At 32.6% G+C, this 17,727-nt stretch overlaps 1 protein-coding gene across 1 annotated transcript; it reads right to left on the reverse strand.

Moving 5' to 3' along the window:
* Positions 1-318: 318 nt before the first annotated feature.
* Positions 319-14,669, reverse strand: LOC133192213 (sodium/mannose cotransporter SLC5A10-like). The gene is made up of 15 exons (XM_061328187.1): positions 14,589-14,669; positions 14,432-14,503; positions 13,097-13,201; positions 12,958-13,017; positions 12,247-12,351; positions 5,408-5,513; positions 5,026-5,106; positions 4,653-4,933; positions 4,404-4,539; positions 4,190-4,297; positions 3,917-4,067; positions 2,442-2,610; positions 1,530-1,745; positions 1,335-1,431; positions 319-1,175 (listed from the first exon to the last, which is right to left on the reverse strand). Exons 1-15 carry the CDS (start codon positions 14,667-14,669, stop codon positions 937-939), a joined length of 2,007 nt encoding a protein of 668 aa, XP_061184171.1. The 3' UTR covers positions 319-936.
* Between the last annotated feature and the right edge of the window lie 3,058 nt (positions 14,670-17,727).

The raw sequence follows: 17,727 nt of genomic DNA on the forward strand, positions 1-17,727 counted from the left end.
TTTCATAGCGAAACCTTTGTGAATAAGCGAATAAGCTAACAAGAAGACGTACCATCAATGTGGACGATTTTGAAACATCACAGAAACCAGAACACCTCCTCCCTTCTCTTACAACATGGAAAGAGAAAGGAAGAAGCGACCTGTATACGAAAAAATACTTAATTATAATGTTATAAACTTAAATTTATATGGAATGTAGGCCATCACAAAATTTTAAGTATCTTGTTTTACTTACCATATACATATGAATAATTTTGTTAGGAATGCGTTTCTGCTGCATATTAAAGACATAAAGAAATGAACGATAACTTTGCAATATTCAAATTATGATTTATTTCCTCTGTATGTACATGTATACTAAGTATAGTTGTAGCGTCGTAATGACAAACGGAATCGATTCCTACAAAACTACACTGTACTTAATCATCCCCAGTGTTAAACATTGATTCTGTACATAACAAAAATGTCAAATTGTGTATTTAAAAAAAACACAATTAATCACAATGTCTACATACAAATATTTCGTAATTCCGTTTTGGATCAGTTGTAGAAGCCATGCATATACATGTACTTTATAACAGTTTTGTCAAAAGGTATAGTAATAATTGAATGGATGTTCTTAATGCATTTTTCATAGGTTTGAACTTACATATCATTTATTATCCGCTGGTGAATATCGATATGAAAAGTAAAACACTGATTCATTACCTCGTAACAAAGTTCAGGACACTCATCGATATTATGGTAAATATGAAGAAAAAGAAAAAAAACCTTTGCATGGTAGGAATATGTCAACACTACATTACACTACACTGAATAAGATTACATGTACATATATTGGAAAATTACTGATCTTGGAAGAAGTTTGATCCGTTTAGTAGTAAGCTATATAATATATTCACCTATATTGTTCTCAACATGTTAATATGCGCTGTTCTATGCGAAAATTGCATAGAGAAACACAAAGACTGCTACGAGAATAACTGCATTGATATTTAAGATGATATTTGTTTTTCTGCTCATATATAATTTTCTTCTGATCCGTAATCCGGGTCCGTCCTCGTTTTCCTCTGATGTACTGCTGCTTTCTGCCTCTTCCTTAGACATTTCGTTCTTCGAATTTTCGTTTGTCTCCTGTGAGACATCGACCGATATTTCTCTGATTTTCATCATTTCTAAAAAGAAAAAAAAATGCACGATATCATTAGATTAGAACATATCATTCGGACGATCCCATATACTCAACTTCAAGACATTTTTTTAAAAACTTAATCTTTACTTATCTCGAAAAAATTCGCACACAGTTGATAACAATTCTACATTCTATAACGAACCTGATTTTTCTCTTTTATCTTCTGTTGAAACCAAAGTATAATCTTCCTGTGGACGCGGTCCTATTTTGTCAGTTGTCCAAACGGTCAACCCTTTCAACTACAGAAAAGAGCATACGAGAACCCAGTCTGTATTTTTCCTTTTTATAACAATTCGGTCAATATTGGCATTGATTCCTAAAGAAGACAAAATCTTACCGCTTTTCTTGATGGTGCTTTCGTAAAAGCACTGACTATGAGACATACAGTCCATGATAGACCCAGCAATAGGACAGAGAAATACGTAAAGTGGATATCGGCAACCACAGAAGGGCGTGTGTCAGGTTCTCCACATTTAGGTGACGGGTAAATGAAGTCTAGGATCATGCGTGTTATGCCCACAGCGTGTCCAATTAGCATCCCCCAGAAAGCACCCTGTCCGGAAAGGTTTGTTAAAGGTAGGTTTGCCGTTTTTTTGTCAAATATTTGAACAAAATGAATTGAATCTTTTTTCTATGAGTTGATATAATTTAATTTTCGATTATTCTGATAGATTCCATATTATCAAAGTCGTACATGTATATAACAGCACATTAAAAAGATTTAATTTCATGGGACGTAAATTTGGGTAAGCATAATGTAATTCTCGCGATTTGGCTTTGAAATTGTGGTGAAATCCACATTGAACAGTGAAGAGAGTTGTCTATATCAGAAGTATAAGGTCCAGAGCCTGATTTGGTACCACCCATGGCTGATCTCATCCTTGTAGTCAGTAAAAGCCGAGATCAGGCGAGGGTACCCGGCGATAATTTTGCAAAGGATTGGTCGTCATTGAATAATATTTTCTAATTACACAAGAAATAAACAAAAACAATACAGCATTGGATTTTGAAAGTGATCAAATCATCGTATTGATCTTTTTAAGATGTCAGAGAGTTTAAAATGTGTTTTTAAAAGGTTCATACATGTGGCCCCAAATAATGCAAGAATTTTTTCTTTACAACAATGCTTTCTATTTTCCTGTTCAAACCCCTGTGATCTATTTCAAGGATCTATTTATTATATAAATGCCCCTGTTTCAATGCACCATCAAAGTATACATGTAGACAGTTTTGACATTTTTATACATACTTGTTCGTTGACTCTAGGGACAAATATCGACAACAAGAAAATCCCTCCAATCGGAGGTGCCAGATATCCTGTTAGGGCTTGAATTGTAAAATAGAGTCGTCCACCTTCGGCCGCTTGAATCAAAGGAATCCAGAGAACGCTGACTCCAACTAACAAGACTATGAAAACCCTAAGGGTAAAAATAGAACAGCTCAACAAATTAGTCTCGTTTTGATATTACAGAGAATTTCATGAAATGGTGAAAAGATTATACAAAAAGTTTGATTGAAGGAAGCATGTTTAAATAAGCATCTTATTTGTTCCATCTCAGTTATTTTATCAGAAATATGGGTGCTCCCGCAATTTGAGCTTATATCGGTATGTGTCGGAATGAACAGTTGCCCCACTCACAGCATATAAAGCAGTACAGTCTGAAAAAAAAAAATCATTTCATCCAACATACAAAACCATATATCTCTATTAAAGGTGCTTGGACACAGATTTGAAGTTAAAAAATTTTCAAATTTTCTGTATAATTTCACGACTTATATATGTTGATATAGCATTTCATACTAAAACATAATAAAAATCTTATTTCATCTCGAAGTTATTAAAACTTCGAATTTCTGGACGCGTTGGATTGACACATCCTTGCGCTTTCAAATATTTTAATTTTATTCTTAATACTTAAGAAAAGTGGGAATTTTGTTGTGTATTAATGAAAAATATTAAAACTATAACCCCAGAAAATTCAGAGTAGAAATGTTCGAAAGCAAAACCCACTCACAGTATTGTAAGTCCGTGCTCAGTGGTGTGTGCAGAGTTTAACAATTGAACAAACCCGGTGAATCGTAAAAATTTACAATAACAGAGCTCGTGCCCTGTTTACAAAAACAGTTTACGTTTCACGGGTGTGTTCAATTTGTTAAACTCTGTACACATCACAGAGCACGTACTGACAATACTGGTGAGTTGGTTTTGATTTCGAACATATCTACTCTGAATTTTCTGGATTATAGATGTAATATTTTTCATTAATACATAACAAAATCGCTTCTTTTCTTAAATATTAAGGATAGAGTTAAAATTTGTGTAAGTGCAAAGGTGTGTTAATCAAACGCGTCCCGGAATTCATAGTTCCAATAATTTCCAGATAAAATAAGTTTTTTAATTATATTTTCGTGTGAAATGTTATTGCAATATATAAGTCGTGATATTATACAGAAAATTTGAGAAAATATTAAGTTCAAATCTGTGTCTAAGCACCTTATTAACCAGTACATAACCGCCTCTGGATTTTGACAATTAGTGTGAAAAAATAATATCTTCAAGCAAACCAAACCATTTTTTGATCATGAAAGTTTCAATATCCACAACTTTGTTAAAGTGGTCTTACAGGTCTGAAATCCATCAATAAACCACCCATTATAATAGCTCAGCAATTATTTCAAGATTTTGAACATAGCAGAAATATAGCTTTTGTCAGATTCGCATACTTTCCAACAATCAGCAGCTCTCTCTCCGCAGCCTGTTTCCTGAAACGTGCCCACAGATCTAGCGTGAACAAAGTGGCGGCGCTGTTAAAGATTGACGTCAGAGAACTCATTAGGGCAGCTATCATTACTGCCATCATAAGTCCACGCATGCCTGGAATAACGTCATCAATTTACGAATTCATTATTTAATTAGCTTTGCAGATATCTTAAACAACTACAAGGTTAAGTAGTATGTTGCAAGTTAAGTTGGAATGGATTTATGATATACGCTACCTGTAGGGGCCAGATCTAAAATCAGTTGAGGATATGCAATGTTCGAGCAACCAGCTGGGTTTTCACAAACTTCCATGCATATTTTTGGGTCTACGCATGCAACAGTGTCTGAAAAAATGAAAAGGGAATATATATTAGAAGATTTTAAAGGTATAAAGGATTCTAAAAGTTAACCGACATAAACTTGAAATAAATATGTGCCATATCACCGTACCTGGAAATAATATTCTACTAATCATTCCCGGAAGAACAATAAGAAACATAGGTAAAGACTTCAGGTAGGAAGCAAAGATGGTAGATGCTCTGGCATTCGCAATATTTTTGGCAGCCAGTGTTCTTTGAACGATCAACTGTTAAAATTACCATTGATGAAATGACAGAGTTTTACTTAGGTATAGAATGAGAAAAACATTCACTGATAAGACTTCGTTCCTGCTAAAAGGAAGAAATAGTTGAAGATAACCTGGTCACAGCACCAGAACCAAGTACTGATCAGAGTGGTTCGTATCATCACACCGGGCCAAGGAAGATCCGAATTAACGGGGTCCCTGAATATGTGGAAAGCATCAGAACGAGGCAGGCCACACTGCTGCGTGACATTTGACAAGATGGCGTCCGTCAGGTTGTAGGTGGTGTTTGAGAAGGACAGATTGGCAGATAATGTCACAAGACTGTCCCCACTCTGAGGAATGGCTTCAAAGTACTTGTACATTAATGCAGAAATACCGCCAACTTTTATAAAACCTATAAAAGTTTAAATTAATGTTGGCTATTTTATAAGAATCATTTAGTGAGTGAAGAAGTACTGTAATGAAATTGAGAGAAAAGAAACTTACTCAAAATGGCCAGGGCTGTTGCACCAACAATCATAATGATGGTCTGTAGAGTGTCTGTAAATATCACAGCAGCCAAGCCCCCTGTTGAATATCGACGTTCAAAATAATTCTCAATTCATCTGATATTAAAAACTGGAATTTTTGTTTTGTTATTATCAGCTAAAATACGTGTCTGTTTAATGAAATTCATATTTCACAGAACTGCAGATTGTTGACAAATTGCAGGAATTCAAAAATTGAAAGTCCTTCTTTGATCTGCGATATTGCTGCTGTTTGTTTTCAACCTTGTTTTGATTCGTCTTTGGTGGTTAGCCGGAAACGAAAGAAAACTTGCAAATAAATTCTTTTTCAAATTGAATTTTGATCAGGTAAACGATCTTACCTACAATAGTATATATAGCAGTGACAGCCAACAGAACTAGAATGGAAAGGTATGTGTTCCAACCCACGGCCTGTTGGATAAACACGGCACCAGCGAATACGTCCACCTGCAAGGTTCTTCTTGTTTTTGTATCATAATAAAATTAAATACATTATTTTGATATTCTCAGTACCATCATACATTATAATACACACTGTAAAAGAAATTTGGGAATTAATTGTTGCGTATTTTTCAGAGTAATGCAAAATATACATGTTTGATTGGTGAAGCTACAATAAGAGAGCACAACAAGGCGTATATATGGCACGCCGATTGCTTCAAAATTATTTTCTGCACAACGATCACGATTTTATACACGAGCTTGATGAAAAATATACACGAGTAAAATAAAAATGCACGTATCGGTAAAAATTGCACATAGTTTGAAAGATTTTAACACAAACATAACGAAAAATACACGAATCCGAAATTTTTTACACGATTAAGGGGTATAAAATGCACAAACGTAAAGTCAAAAACTGCACGAGCAGAGGAAACTAAAAATTACACAAACAATTTTACTGCGCATACAGCTGCGCATATCATTATTATGCATATAGAATATTCATTGTGTTCTTGGTTTTCTGTACTCTTTATCTCTTCTTGAATGCTGGGTGTAATCGAGAGAAAATGGCGTTGACGATGATATGCATGTTTGTTTGCTTCTTTATTTCTTTGCTAAAACTCGATCCGATTTCTAGCTAATGCCAATCGAACGAATGAAATGTTTTCTTGTGAACTGTGTGAAAAAAATTTTAAGTTGTTTGGAGATATTATATTTTTCTTATATTGACCGAGATCCTAGCCAAAATATGGAGGTATTATATGATGCCGGACATAAATTGTGATAAGAAAGGAATTGCATGTTTGTGTTATAATGCGGGGAAAAAAGTACCATTGCATATGATGCACTCGACTCCGAACTAAAAGTAATACGCTCTATGGTCTTTTAAAATTCTCTAACTTATAGATACAACTTTAACGGAAAGTACTTGTAAAAAATAAAATTAAAACATGCGTAATAAAACAATTACTAACGTGGATTCTTCATGAAAATGATGGCAGAATTATTGCTGATTATAATCATTAAATTGTAGAATTCATTTTGGTACTTCTCATTTGTACTAATTATGAATTCATTTGGGCAGATTTTTTTTCATAGATTAAAAAGTGGGAATTACCTGACCTTAGATACATACAGTATGTTTTTAAAGTCAAACATAAAAAATATTTTTTTTCTAATTATACATGTATCTTTACTTATAAAATATGAGAATATCAATTTTGGTTGGACATCTGTAGCCTACACTGTTATGAATTCCTTCCATGATATCACATATTTTCAGTCATAAACTACTCAATAAAAAACAAGACATTCCTAAGGGTAAGCGTTACCCTCATTCGTAATGGCGATTACTTGATAAATGTTTTCACTTTTAATAAATAGGACCAGATAAAGGGAAAATATATATACTCTGTGTGCTTTAGTACATGCGGTTTTGTGTTTTGTTACTTAAAATTTGTCCAAATGAAATAACAAAACTCTACTCAAATGATCCTGGCACCGGTAAAACATATCATCAGTGGCGGATCTGGTTCGTGGATTGATAGAGTAGCAACATCTGAATCTATGTATTTATTAAAGTTTCAAATCGTTGGACCATAATGACACATCAGAAATTTTAAAACATAGTGAATTACTAAATACATCTACGTACAATGTTACAAATAAGAAAAGGGGATGGATATTATAATAAATAGAAAGAACAAAGAATGTGTTGTATCACTCTTAAATAATGCAAATAAATCATGTTCTTTATGGAGCTCGAGGTTTGACAAATATTTTCCAAGACAACAATTTCTCTTTACATTTCGAATTCGTATGCATAAAATTTTAATTATTTTCCGAACACTAAGTTTTTGTAATAGACTAACACTTTTTTCCCAAATCTATAGTCATTATAAAAAAAAATGACTGTATAATTATAAAATGAAAATAATCTTCAATAATATTCAAGGAACATATTTGATACAAGATTCACTTTTTAAAAGACTATTCATGTGCATATCTAACGTTTTTGAAAAATCAGATTATGAGTTAAAAAGCCTAATCTATGCAATTTGTATTTTGTACGAATACATGTACAAATAATTAAAAAGTTTGCTTTATAGCAATATTGTACATGTGTATCAATGGCATCAACCAGGTCTTGTTTTACTTCGAGCATGACTACGAATAAATATAAGAAAACATATGATGACCTCAAGAAATCTTTGTTTTATTACCGTGTGTTTATTATTGTCAAAATCTGCACATTGAAAATAAATGTGCATGTGTAGCCAAGTCCCAGCTAATTAAGTTCATCTTGTATGTCTTCTTGAATTTGGTCTTACAATATCGTTACAGTTCAGTTGAATTGCAATCCTGATTTCGATAGACTATTTTATGTACCCTTAAATTCTTAGAAAATATTTCAGGCACGTAGCATCAGGAGGGGTCTGCCCTCCCCCCACTTTTTTTCCAAACATAACCTACTTCTATTGTAAATTTCCACTGAAAAGCTGGTTGCCCCCTCCCTTTGTTGTAGGATAGTTTAAATCAAAGTAATTTGGTATTATAATGTGTTTCGAAAATACTTGTTTTGTTTTTTCAGGTAGGTTGTCAAAAAAAAAAAAAAAAAAATCTGACTCCCCCCCCCCCTCCCCCGCTTTCAAAAACGATACTACTTGCCTGTATTTTATAATTTTAAATTTTCTTAACACCTTTATATGAATTTTAACTATTCAAAATAGACTACCGCGATACATCAAGAACAACATAAATTAAACTTTAATTTACACAAGTAAAACGACTGTATATTTTTTCTACATTTTCTTGGAGTTTTTATGAAATCACCACACGCTGCACAAAAGTTAAGACTACATGTACTACATGTACTTTGTTACATACATATACCAAAAAGTGAGATATGCGTTTCAATATTAAAATTTAAGTTGCACAATTAATATTTGCTCGATTTTCTTTACTGTTGACTTCCAAAAAGTTTACGGTCAATCCACAATCCAGATGATCGCAACATTGCTTCAAAAAAAATGAATTGCTAGTAATATAATCTTTAATCAAAAGGTATTATTGGTGTGTCAAATAGCTATAAATCGATTAGCGTACATGTGTCTTTCGTTCCATAACCAGCAGGGAAGGATCTCTGTATGAAAAGGTCACGCATGCACATCCTTGATTATTACCAAAAGTACACACAGTAGGTGGTGGAGGAGAAGAGTTTGATTTGTTGTTAACTCTCCTGTATTATATCACATGTTTTTATTTATTTTTATTTAGGCCTTTATGTCATTTTTTTAAACTTTCAAAAGAAATTGCTATATAGAGGAATGACATACTTTTAAAAATCCAACAATTAAACACACAACTGGTAATATGCATCCCCCTTTTTTACGTTATCTATACAAGTATTCTGTGAAGAATGTTTTTTTATTCGGGGTTGTTCATATACTACAAGTTTAAGATTGTGTGCCTGTCAATTTATCTACATGTATAATATACGTTGTACATATATTCTTGGGAGTCTAGCGGAATTTTAAAAGAATCTTTTTTAAAAAGATTACCAACACGTTAATTACTCCTCCTTTTGTAAAAATTTTATAGTATGTTTCAAGCATCCAAACCACATTGAACTGTTCTCTAATGAATATTAATGAAATGTGCGCAATGAGGATGCGTAGCATATTATGTCGATGTTGTATTCTCACTCGTGCAGTTTTCGTTTTTACGTTTGTGTAATTTCCTCACTATATCGTGTAAATATTTTGTTGATTGCGCAGTTTTTCTATAGTTTGTGTAAATTTCAATAGCTTCGTGTATATTTTCCTCACTTTGTGTAAGTTTTTACTTACTCGTGTAATTTTTGTTTTAGGTCGTGCAGAAAATAATTTTGAAGCAATCGGCGTGCCATACGTATAAGAGCAGTCATGGGCATCGTTAATATACACGATATCTCATTTGATTCGCTATTACCTTTCCTCAATAAACAATTAGGTTTCGCACTTAACTGTACTATGTGCCCTTGAAACATTTACATTGGTTATTCGAAAGAAGCTAAAACAAGTTCATACTTGGATTCTTCAATACCAGAATACAAACTATTGTTTGTGATTAAGGGTGGTGCCCAACACAGGCTCTTTAATAATTCCGAATCAACCCGTCGATTCCTTAAGCTTAAATTTGCAAACAAAGATAAACATGTAAACATTATCGACATTCTTGCTTAATAAAAAGGTTCAGTCTTGTATGCCACCATATTTTAAGTTTAAGTCTACATCTTGAATTTCTTTCAGATATTCCCCAAACCGTTGCATTCAAAATTTTAATTACACGTATGAAAAAACTTCAACAGTGCGTGGATTGACCATCTAAAACAAAATCCTCCCATGTGTTCTTGTTCTTCCTCTTCTTTAAACTATAATCCAGCTGAATGCATCATTACTAGTGATGTAGGTATAGTTCAAAATGAAGACCTAAAATCTATCATTTCAAAAGTTCTTAAATTAAGGGAGCCCAGGCCTCGAGACCATAAACTGAGAACAGACGTAAGTCAAAATGTTGATTTTGAATAGTTTGTCATGTATAATACATAGTTAGTTAAACGTTATCAAATTTTCAGGGTTGTATAATATTCCAATTTAAAAATATGGTAAAAATTGCGTTTTGTTGTCAAAATTATTTCAAAAGTTATATTGATTTGAAATTTTAACTTAAGTTTTTTTTCTCACTTTATGGTCTTGGGACCAGAAATGATAAAAGAATTAGAAAGACTACATGAAAATATGTTTTTGTCTCAGCTGACAAAGCTTGTAAAAATTTAGTCTTTGTTTGTAAGGCTTATTATTAAAACTGCATTTTAGAAGAACTCAGTTTTAATTCCACATCTGGTAAGCCAACCTATACTCACAGTTCCATTTCAAAAGATGAAATTCTTCAAAATCACCTTTCAGTTTTAATACTTTTAACATTCCAGTCAATGGAAGTGATTATGATTTAGCGTACCTATACTGGATTTCAATACTTCATAAAATCCTTTCAAACAAAGATATATTGCAGGGTCCAGTAAATGTTCATCCAATCCCTTATTCTTACTCCTCACCAAAATATTAACTGCTGTGGAGGAAAAACTTAAGACTTTTGTGCTACAACATATCCAAGAATAGCTGCAGAACTGTAGCTCTCCGAAAAAAAATTGACAGACCGGAGAGCTACAGTGCCACCCATAGAAAAAAACTGTACATTTATTGCGCACAAACAGTTGCGCTCGGTTCTGGATTTATTTCTCCATATTCTTACCTCAACTGCACAAAAGCTAGATTTCAACAAATTCCTTAGACCTCGTTTAACTACTCATGTAGTTGAACATCTTGACGAAGCGTGTTTGGCCGAATTGTCTAGCCACCCAAAATGGCAGTATTAACAGGCGAAATTTTGGATTATCTCAATGTCAGGAGGGCTATTAACAAGGGTAATAACCGTTATAGGAAATGTTTTGATGTGGAAATAGTGAAAAAATGTGTTAGGAACACACGGTCAGTAATATTTTGAGATTGCAGTTTGAAAATACAGAGAAATAAATCGAGAAACAGCGCACTTTTTTGTGCGCAATAAATATACAGTTTTTTCTATAGGTGGCACTGTAGCTCTCCGGTCTGTCAATTTTTTTTTTCGGAGAGCTACAGTTCTGCAGCTAATCCAAGAAGTGGTATAAATATAAAATGTGAAGGTAACGAACAGTGTAAATCAATTTAATTCCAAGTTGGAATTCCCATGAATACTAATTGTCCTTCTTTATTAGCCGACCTTTTTTATTTCCATGAAGCAAAACATTCAAAAACTTCAACACGAGAAGTAAAAAACGCTTGCTGTAGCCTTCAACTAAACATTTAGATATCAATTAACAATAGTTACTTTCATTCATATGTACTCGATATAATCCAGTGACATCGAAATAAAAGACACCTCAGAGTCTGCCACATCTGCTTCATAATTAGATATTTTACTGAGTAAACACATAATGGCCAAGTAATAATTAAACTATATTACTAACGGGATGACTTCAGCTTTTCCATTGTCAAGTACCCTTATTTATGTAGTAATATTTCAACATTACCAGCATATGGTGTTTATTTCTCTCTACTGATTCGGTATGCTAGAGCATGCTCTGATTTTTAACCGAGGCAGGCTACTGACAAATAAGTTGATGTTACAAGGATTTCAACAACCCCGTATAGCCAGCTTTTCGCAAATTCTACGGTCGTTATAATGACCTTGTTTGTAAATACAATCTATCGTTGGGTCGTATTTTGTCCGACATGTTTCATACCATATGTAAGGTAATTGATTTTGTGCTAAATTTGACTACGGGGTACTCCGTATGCCTGATCAATACGGAGGGTTCACGGGATGCTTACTTCTCCTATGGACCTGATCCCACCTCTTTGTCTACTGTATTTATGAGATTGATCACTGTTCGTTATCTTCATCTTTTACACATTAGAGATACTTTTCTAGCATCAAAAATACACTTCAACAATCAGATACATCACAAAAGTAATTGACTCCTCCTCTTCCCAGCAAAAGTATTACCCATAAAAATTGTTACAATTCGGCACTTGTAGTTTTTTAGATACTTTGTTTGAGAATCGAATCCTTGTTCACCGTTGTTGGTAGAGGTTTTGCTCTCCCTTTTACCTGAACGGTTAATAAATGAATGATAATACGGGTACTTTTAACTTACAGATATTTTGGTAACAATGTAAGACAGCTGAAGGATCAGACTGTGGTATATTCTTAATCTTTTTCCACCAAATCGTCGTTTCAGGAATTCTGGGATGGTATAAACCTTAAATGATAGAGAATCATTGTCACAGTTGAAAATATAAATGCTGACTACAATCAATACAATTACAGTGGAACTTCGTTATCTCGAACACCAAAATCTCGAATGCCAGGGATACTAGTTTGTCGAAGAAGTTGACAGTCCCAACAATGTTTTCTTATTTTTTTATACGCGTTATCTAGAATCTTCTAGCTCTAATATCTCAAAGTATAATTTTGGTTACGTCGGGTTCAAGATGACAATGTTTGACTTTATTCAAATATTTGGACCAGAAATAATATATTAGTAAATTGTTTTGTTTTTTTTTTTAATTTTGAAAATATATACTAAATCTATGTTTATGTAAATAAAATGAATAAGGTTAGCTGTATAAAATTTAATCTTTTGTCAAGATTTCTCAATGTTGTCATATAAAGTAATGAAAAAATGCATAGATTTATAAGGAGGACAGGAAAAATTAAATAAGAATTTTTACCATCATAGAAAATTTACAAATTATTGATAATTAGGAATTTGATATGTGTATCATTAACAACCAAAATAAGTAAAAAAATCTATTCCAATCTATGCATTCATTAAGAACACCAACTGTTCTTAAACTTTGCTTACCTCTGATGTAAGGTAAACTGGAAGGTAAGCCCATCCCAACATCAACAAACAAAATGCAGCCTGTATAAAGGAAAGGAGAAGAAAACTAAACATCTCGGTGCCAAGTTTTCATTAATGCCATTATTTTGATTTTCCTTACCCCCCATTCAAAAGTCACCGCGGCAATTCCACTTGACGCACCACTCCCTGCCAGACCAATGAAATGTTCCGCTCCAATATTACTGGCAAACAAAGACGCACCAATCTACGAAATATAACTGAGTTGTAAATCATACATGCAAAGAACAGGATTGGGTAAGACCCTTTTTGGCCCCTGGTTTTGGTGTCTCTTAGAAATAACTGTGTTTTGATTTTTGTATCAAATAAAGGGCCAAAGTCGGTCGTTACCATACCTTGTCCTTTATGCACGTTAATAATTAATAGCTTTACCGATCCAACAGTTCGAGAGAAGTTTTATCCATCGCTTTCTGTCTGCATCCCCCTACATGATATGTTTTTCATTTGTAAAATGTGAAGAGGTTAATTCAATCGATTTTATTTTGCAAAGATGTGAAAAATATGATACAGACATTGGTTCAGAATTCTGTGTTACCTAAGGATAAGGATGAATTCTATCAACACTTTTGTCACTGCTGACCTGTTTGCAACACATCACAATTGCTATCTTATTATCGGCATTCCTCAGTATCTGTTCTAGTTTCTAAAATCAGGTCATTAAATTAGATCTTCAGCTTCGATGCAAAAATATGTTTACTCATGTTTGATTCGTTTTGGTCAGCATAAATTCCAGAAATTAATACCTTGTAAAGACCAACTTGCGCAAATGTGTTCATTGCATTAATATTTTTTCATTCAAAGTGAAATCAAAGTTCAAAGTTCACTATATATTTTTATATGATCAAAAGGAGTGCTAATAACCTATTGCATTAACCTTTTCACAATTTACTAATCTTGCTTAAATTGTAAACCTTAAAAAAGATCACTTTAAACAAGGTAAAATATGATTGTTTTATATCGATACATTTTTAATTACAGTATATTATCATATTTTGTCATTTCTACTAGTTGTGTACCCCGTGATTATATTTGTCGATGAATTGACAGGTTTTTTTTAAAACTATATTTTTGCCCTACCTAAGTAGCAATTCCAATTTATTTCTTTTTAAAATACAGCTTTTTCAGATAAAATTTGCTCACTTTATTTAAATGGTCAAATTTATTTCAATTTTTAAAAAAAATGCAATCTAAGCAGTATTCAAATATCCCCTGGTACTAGTATATGATGACTTGGTGCAAAATTATATTGTTTGGGGAGAAGGAAATAATTTCTTGCCCCCAAAAAAGTATCACCAAAATTTGTGTTTATTAAACTCTTCAAATTGAACATTCGCTGAAATGTTTTCTAAACAGATTGTCCGAAATTCTTTTGACAATTAAATTAGACATTTAAAAAAAATAAATGTATCATACTTACCGGAAACCAAAACATGGATCTTCCCGCCAGAAAGTAACCCTTGGTTGTGTCCCGATCCCTCCTCCATAAGGACTTTCCGACAGAAACAAAAAACGCTTAATTTCTCTTTTAAAAAGATTACACAACTAAAAGAAAGTTCAAGGGTTATTATAATTACCAAAATTCCAACGACGAAGACGAAAACAAAATACAACACAAGAACAAGTATGTCGACCCAATTATCTAACCCCGCTTTCATGGTGGCTCTGAGTGTTTTATACTGTGAAAGGATAAAAAAAAAATAGATATTGAAAATAGTGTCAGCCGTGAATTCACATGGATTAATCCAACAATGAGCTTGGCATTTGTACAGAAATGAATTGCATGTCATGCACAGTTATGAAAATTTGCATAGTTGCTTCCAAAATATAAAATATACAATGATTTACTTAGATTGACAGCGATTCATTTAAACAATATATTAAAAGCAACATCTTTTCATTGCTCTGTTTAAAATCTACCACTAAAAATTAGGCTTGCAATATTGAAGTAATATCTTCTCTACTTCTTATACTGGACCAAGAATCCCTATTTTACTTATCTAAAAACAAAAAGTGAATAAAAACACCAAATTTTTGTTTTCTAGTCGAAAATAAATAAATATTATCTTTGCAGACACAGTCTGAGAGATTTTAAAACAACTTTTTAAAAAATTTTTAAAAGGTTGTAGCTCATCAAAAGCTCGATTTCTCTTTAGAAAACTAACTGGTTTGTTTTGCATATGGTATATTCACAACACAGTTCGTAAACATTGTTTAAAGTGTCTTTAATTCATTCAAATTGTCTTCTTATTTGTCTTTCATTGTCTTTCAGCTCACTTCAAAGTGGAAAATTAATTCTTATCACTGCAATACTTTTCCTTGTTTGTGCGTGTTTGATTATCATACATCCTTGCACTTTCACGAACAAAAATATTCAAAAGAAGTGGGAAATCTGAGGTGTATTCAATAAAAGATATTAAAACTATTATCAAGAAAAGTCAACAAAGAAATGTAAAAAAAAATAAATAAATAAAAAAATAAAGAAGCAAAACACACTAGTTTTGTCAGTTTGTGATCAGTGATGTGAGCAATGCCAGCAAATCGAGAACATCCGGTAAAACGTTAACAAATACAACAAGAAAACATTGATGTTGCCATGGAAAGAACATTCTGATGTATAATCTTCTTAATGTATAGTTAACCTTTAATTCTGAATAACTTCTCCCACCTCAATCCCATACATCAAAACATAAACTTATATATAGAGAGAGCAGCCCGGTCCTCCCGGCTGCAATAACGGAGCTCGTGCCCTTCTAAGGTTATCAAGATGCATTATCATTGAGTACTAAGGATTCATATAAGTTTAATTGATTAAAGTGAAGCTATTTTTTTAAATAAATAGAGAAAATCAAATTTGTATGGAAAACAGCAATGCAAGTGTGTCCATCCCCATTCACATACATGTATTTACTTTATCTTTCATTGCGAAAAAGCTGCAGGCGAATATTGTTGTACTAAACAAATGAATCTCTGAAGGTGTAATTTAGACAGTCTCAGTCCGGGCTTTAGATGATGCAGAAGCCATTCATTTATTCGAAGTGTCTATTTTTTGTGTGTGTATATATATAAGCCAATAACAGTTGTGTGATGCACTGATAATTTGCTTAACCGTTTAATTGCAAGAATTATTATGTGAAGTCATATGAATTAAGACGTTATTTAAGGAATCACTGTATAGTTTGTTGCGTATGCCAGGACACTGACGACAGTTGGAAACGTGGGATAATTTGCATGCTCGTTTATGTTTATTCTTACGTTGATTCAATATATCCCTTTGAATTCGAAATAAAATACCACAGAGTCTGACACATCTGTTTCATATTTGGATATTTTCCTAGAAAAAGACGTTAATAGTAGCCGAACAACAAAACTTTATGATAACTTTAACTTTTTTTATTGTCAACTTCCCTTATTTTTGTAGCAATATACCATTATCACCTGCATATGGAGTTTATGTCTCCGAGTTGATTCGATACGCAAGAGCATGCTCTACGTACGAACAATTTCTAAAACGAGGCAAGCTAGTATTGACAAATAATTTGATGAAACAATTAAGGATGTCAACAGTTTCGTTTAAAGTCAACATTTTGCAAATTCTATGGTCGATAAAACGACCTTGTCAGCAAATACATTCTATCATTAAGTCAGGTGTTGACTGAAGTTTTTCATACAAATCGTTAGGCCATTATTTTCATACTAAATTTTTTACGGATTTTTTCGTTTGCCCGTTTGACGAGAAGCACACGGCAGGTGTGACCGTCTACAGGGGATGCTTACTCCTCCATGACACCTGATTCCACATCTGATGTTTTTTGAGGTCCGTGTTTGCTCTGCTCCGAATTTGTATCGTCTCAATGGACTTTTGAGCTTAATTACTGTTCGTTATCTCCATATTTCATTTACATTTATATGTGAAATAAAAATGTAGATATAAATAAAAAATACCGTCTATTAGATATGAAATACACGAGGCATTCCATGTTAATTTCCATAGTCCCCGCCCGCTGACGTCAGACATGACAGCCTTGGGAAGTTGACATCCATATTAGGCACTTGACCTTTCACTTGGCAAATTTCCATTCAGTTGTAATTATCGAGAAATCAACACACTTGAATTTAAAAGAGTTATCACAGAGAAAACAGTTGGAAATGCATAATCAAGGATTTACCTAGTATAATTATTATTGAAAAAAGTCAAATATAATAAATAGGAATTATTATTGGATTGTTAATTTAATTAACAACCAGCATTCAAGGAAACTGGAGGTTTTTGTTTTTTTTGTTTTTGTTTTTTGGGGGTTTTTTTGTTTGTTTTTTTCTTGTTTTTTTTTTTTTTTTGTAAAAGCGACATTCGTTATAGAAACTAATCCATGGTATCACATTTTAAAAAATGTGTTTTTATCTTTTACTGTATATATATATATATATATATATATATATATATATATATATATATATATATATATATATATATATATATATATATATATATATATATATATATATATATATCCTTACAGAATACTGAACTATGTGTAAACTAGGAAATGGGTACAAAAATATTGTGGATAAAATAAAACTTGAATTATGGGGTCATTATCAATATAACAAATGTAATTTGATGTTATTGAATAAAACGCATTACTTTAGCATTTCTAAGCAACACTAAAATATTTCCAGATAAAATGTTTGTAACGACAGAATGAGAGTGCCCAA

The sequence above is a fragment of the Saccostrea echinata genome, unplaced genomic scaffold (genome assembly GCF_033153115.1).
Source record: "Saccostrea echinata isolate AGI-Se365-2 ecotype Australia unplaced genomic scaffold, CSIRO_AGI_Sech_v1 ptg000025l, whole genome shotgun sequence".
Taxonomy (NCBI): domain Eukaryota; kingdom Metazoa; phylum Mollusca; class Bivalvia; order Ostreida; family Ostreidae; genus Saccostrea; species Saccostrea echinata.

Coding starts and splice junctions, on each gene's coding strand:
- LOC133192213 (XM_061328187.1), bottom strand. CDS start 14,669: ATGAAAGCGGGGTTAGATAATTGGGTCGACATACTTGTTCTTGTGTTG. Junction 13,018..13,096: donor CGGTGACTTTTGAATGGGGG/GTAAGGAAAATC, acceptor TCCTTTATACAG/GCTGCATTTTGTTTGTTGAT. Junction 4,540..4,652: donor GGTTCTGGTGCTGTGACCAG/GTTATCTTCAAC, acceptor TAATTTTAACAG/TTGATCGTTCAAAGAACACT.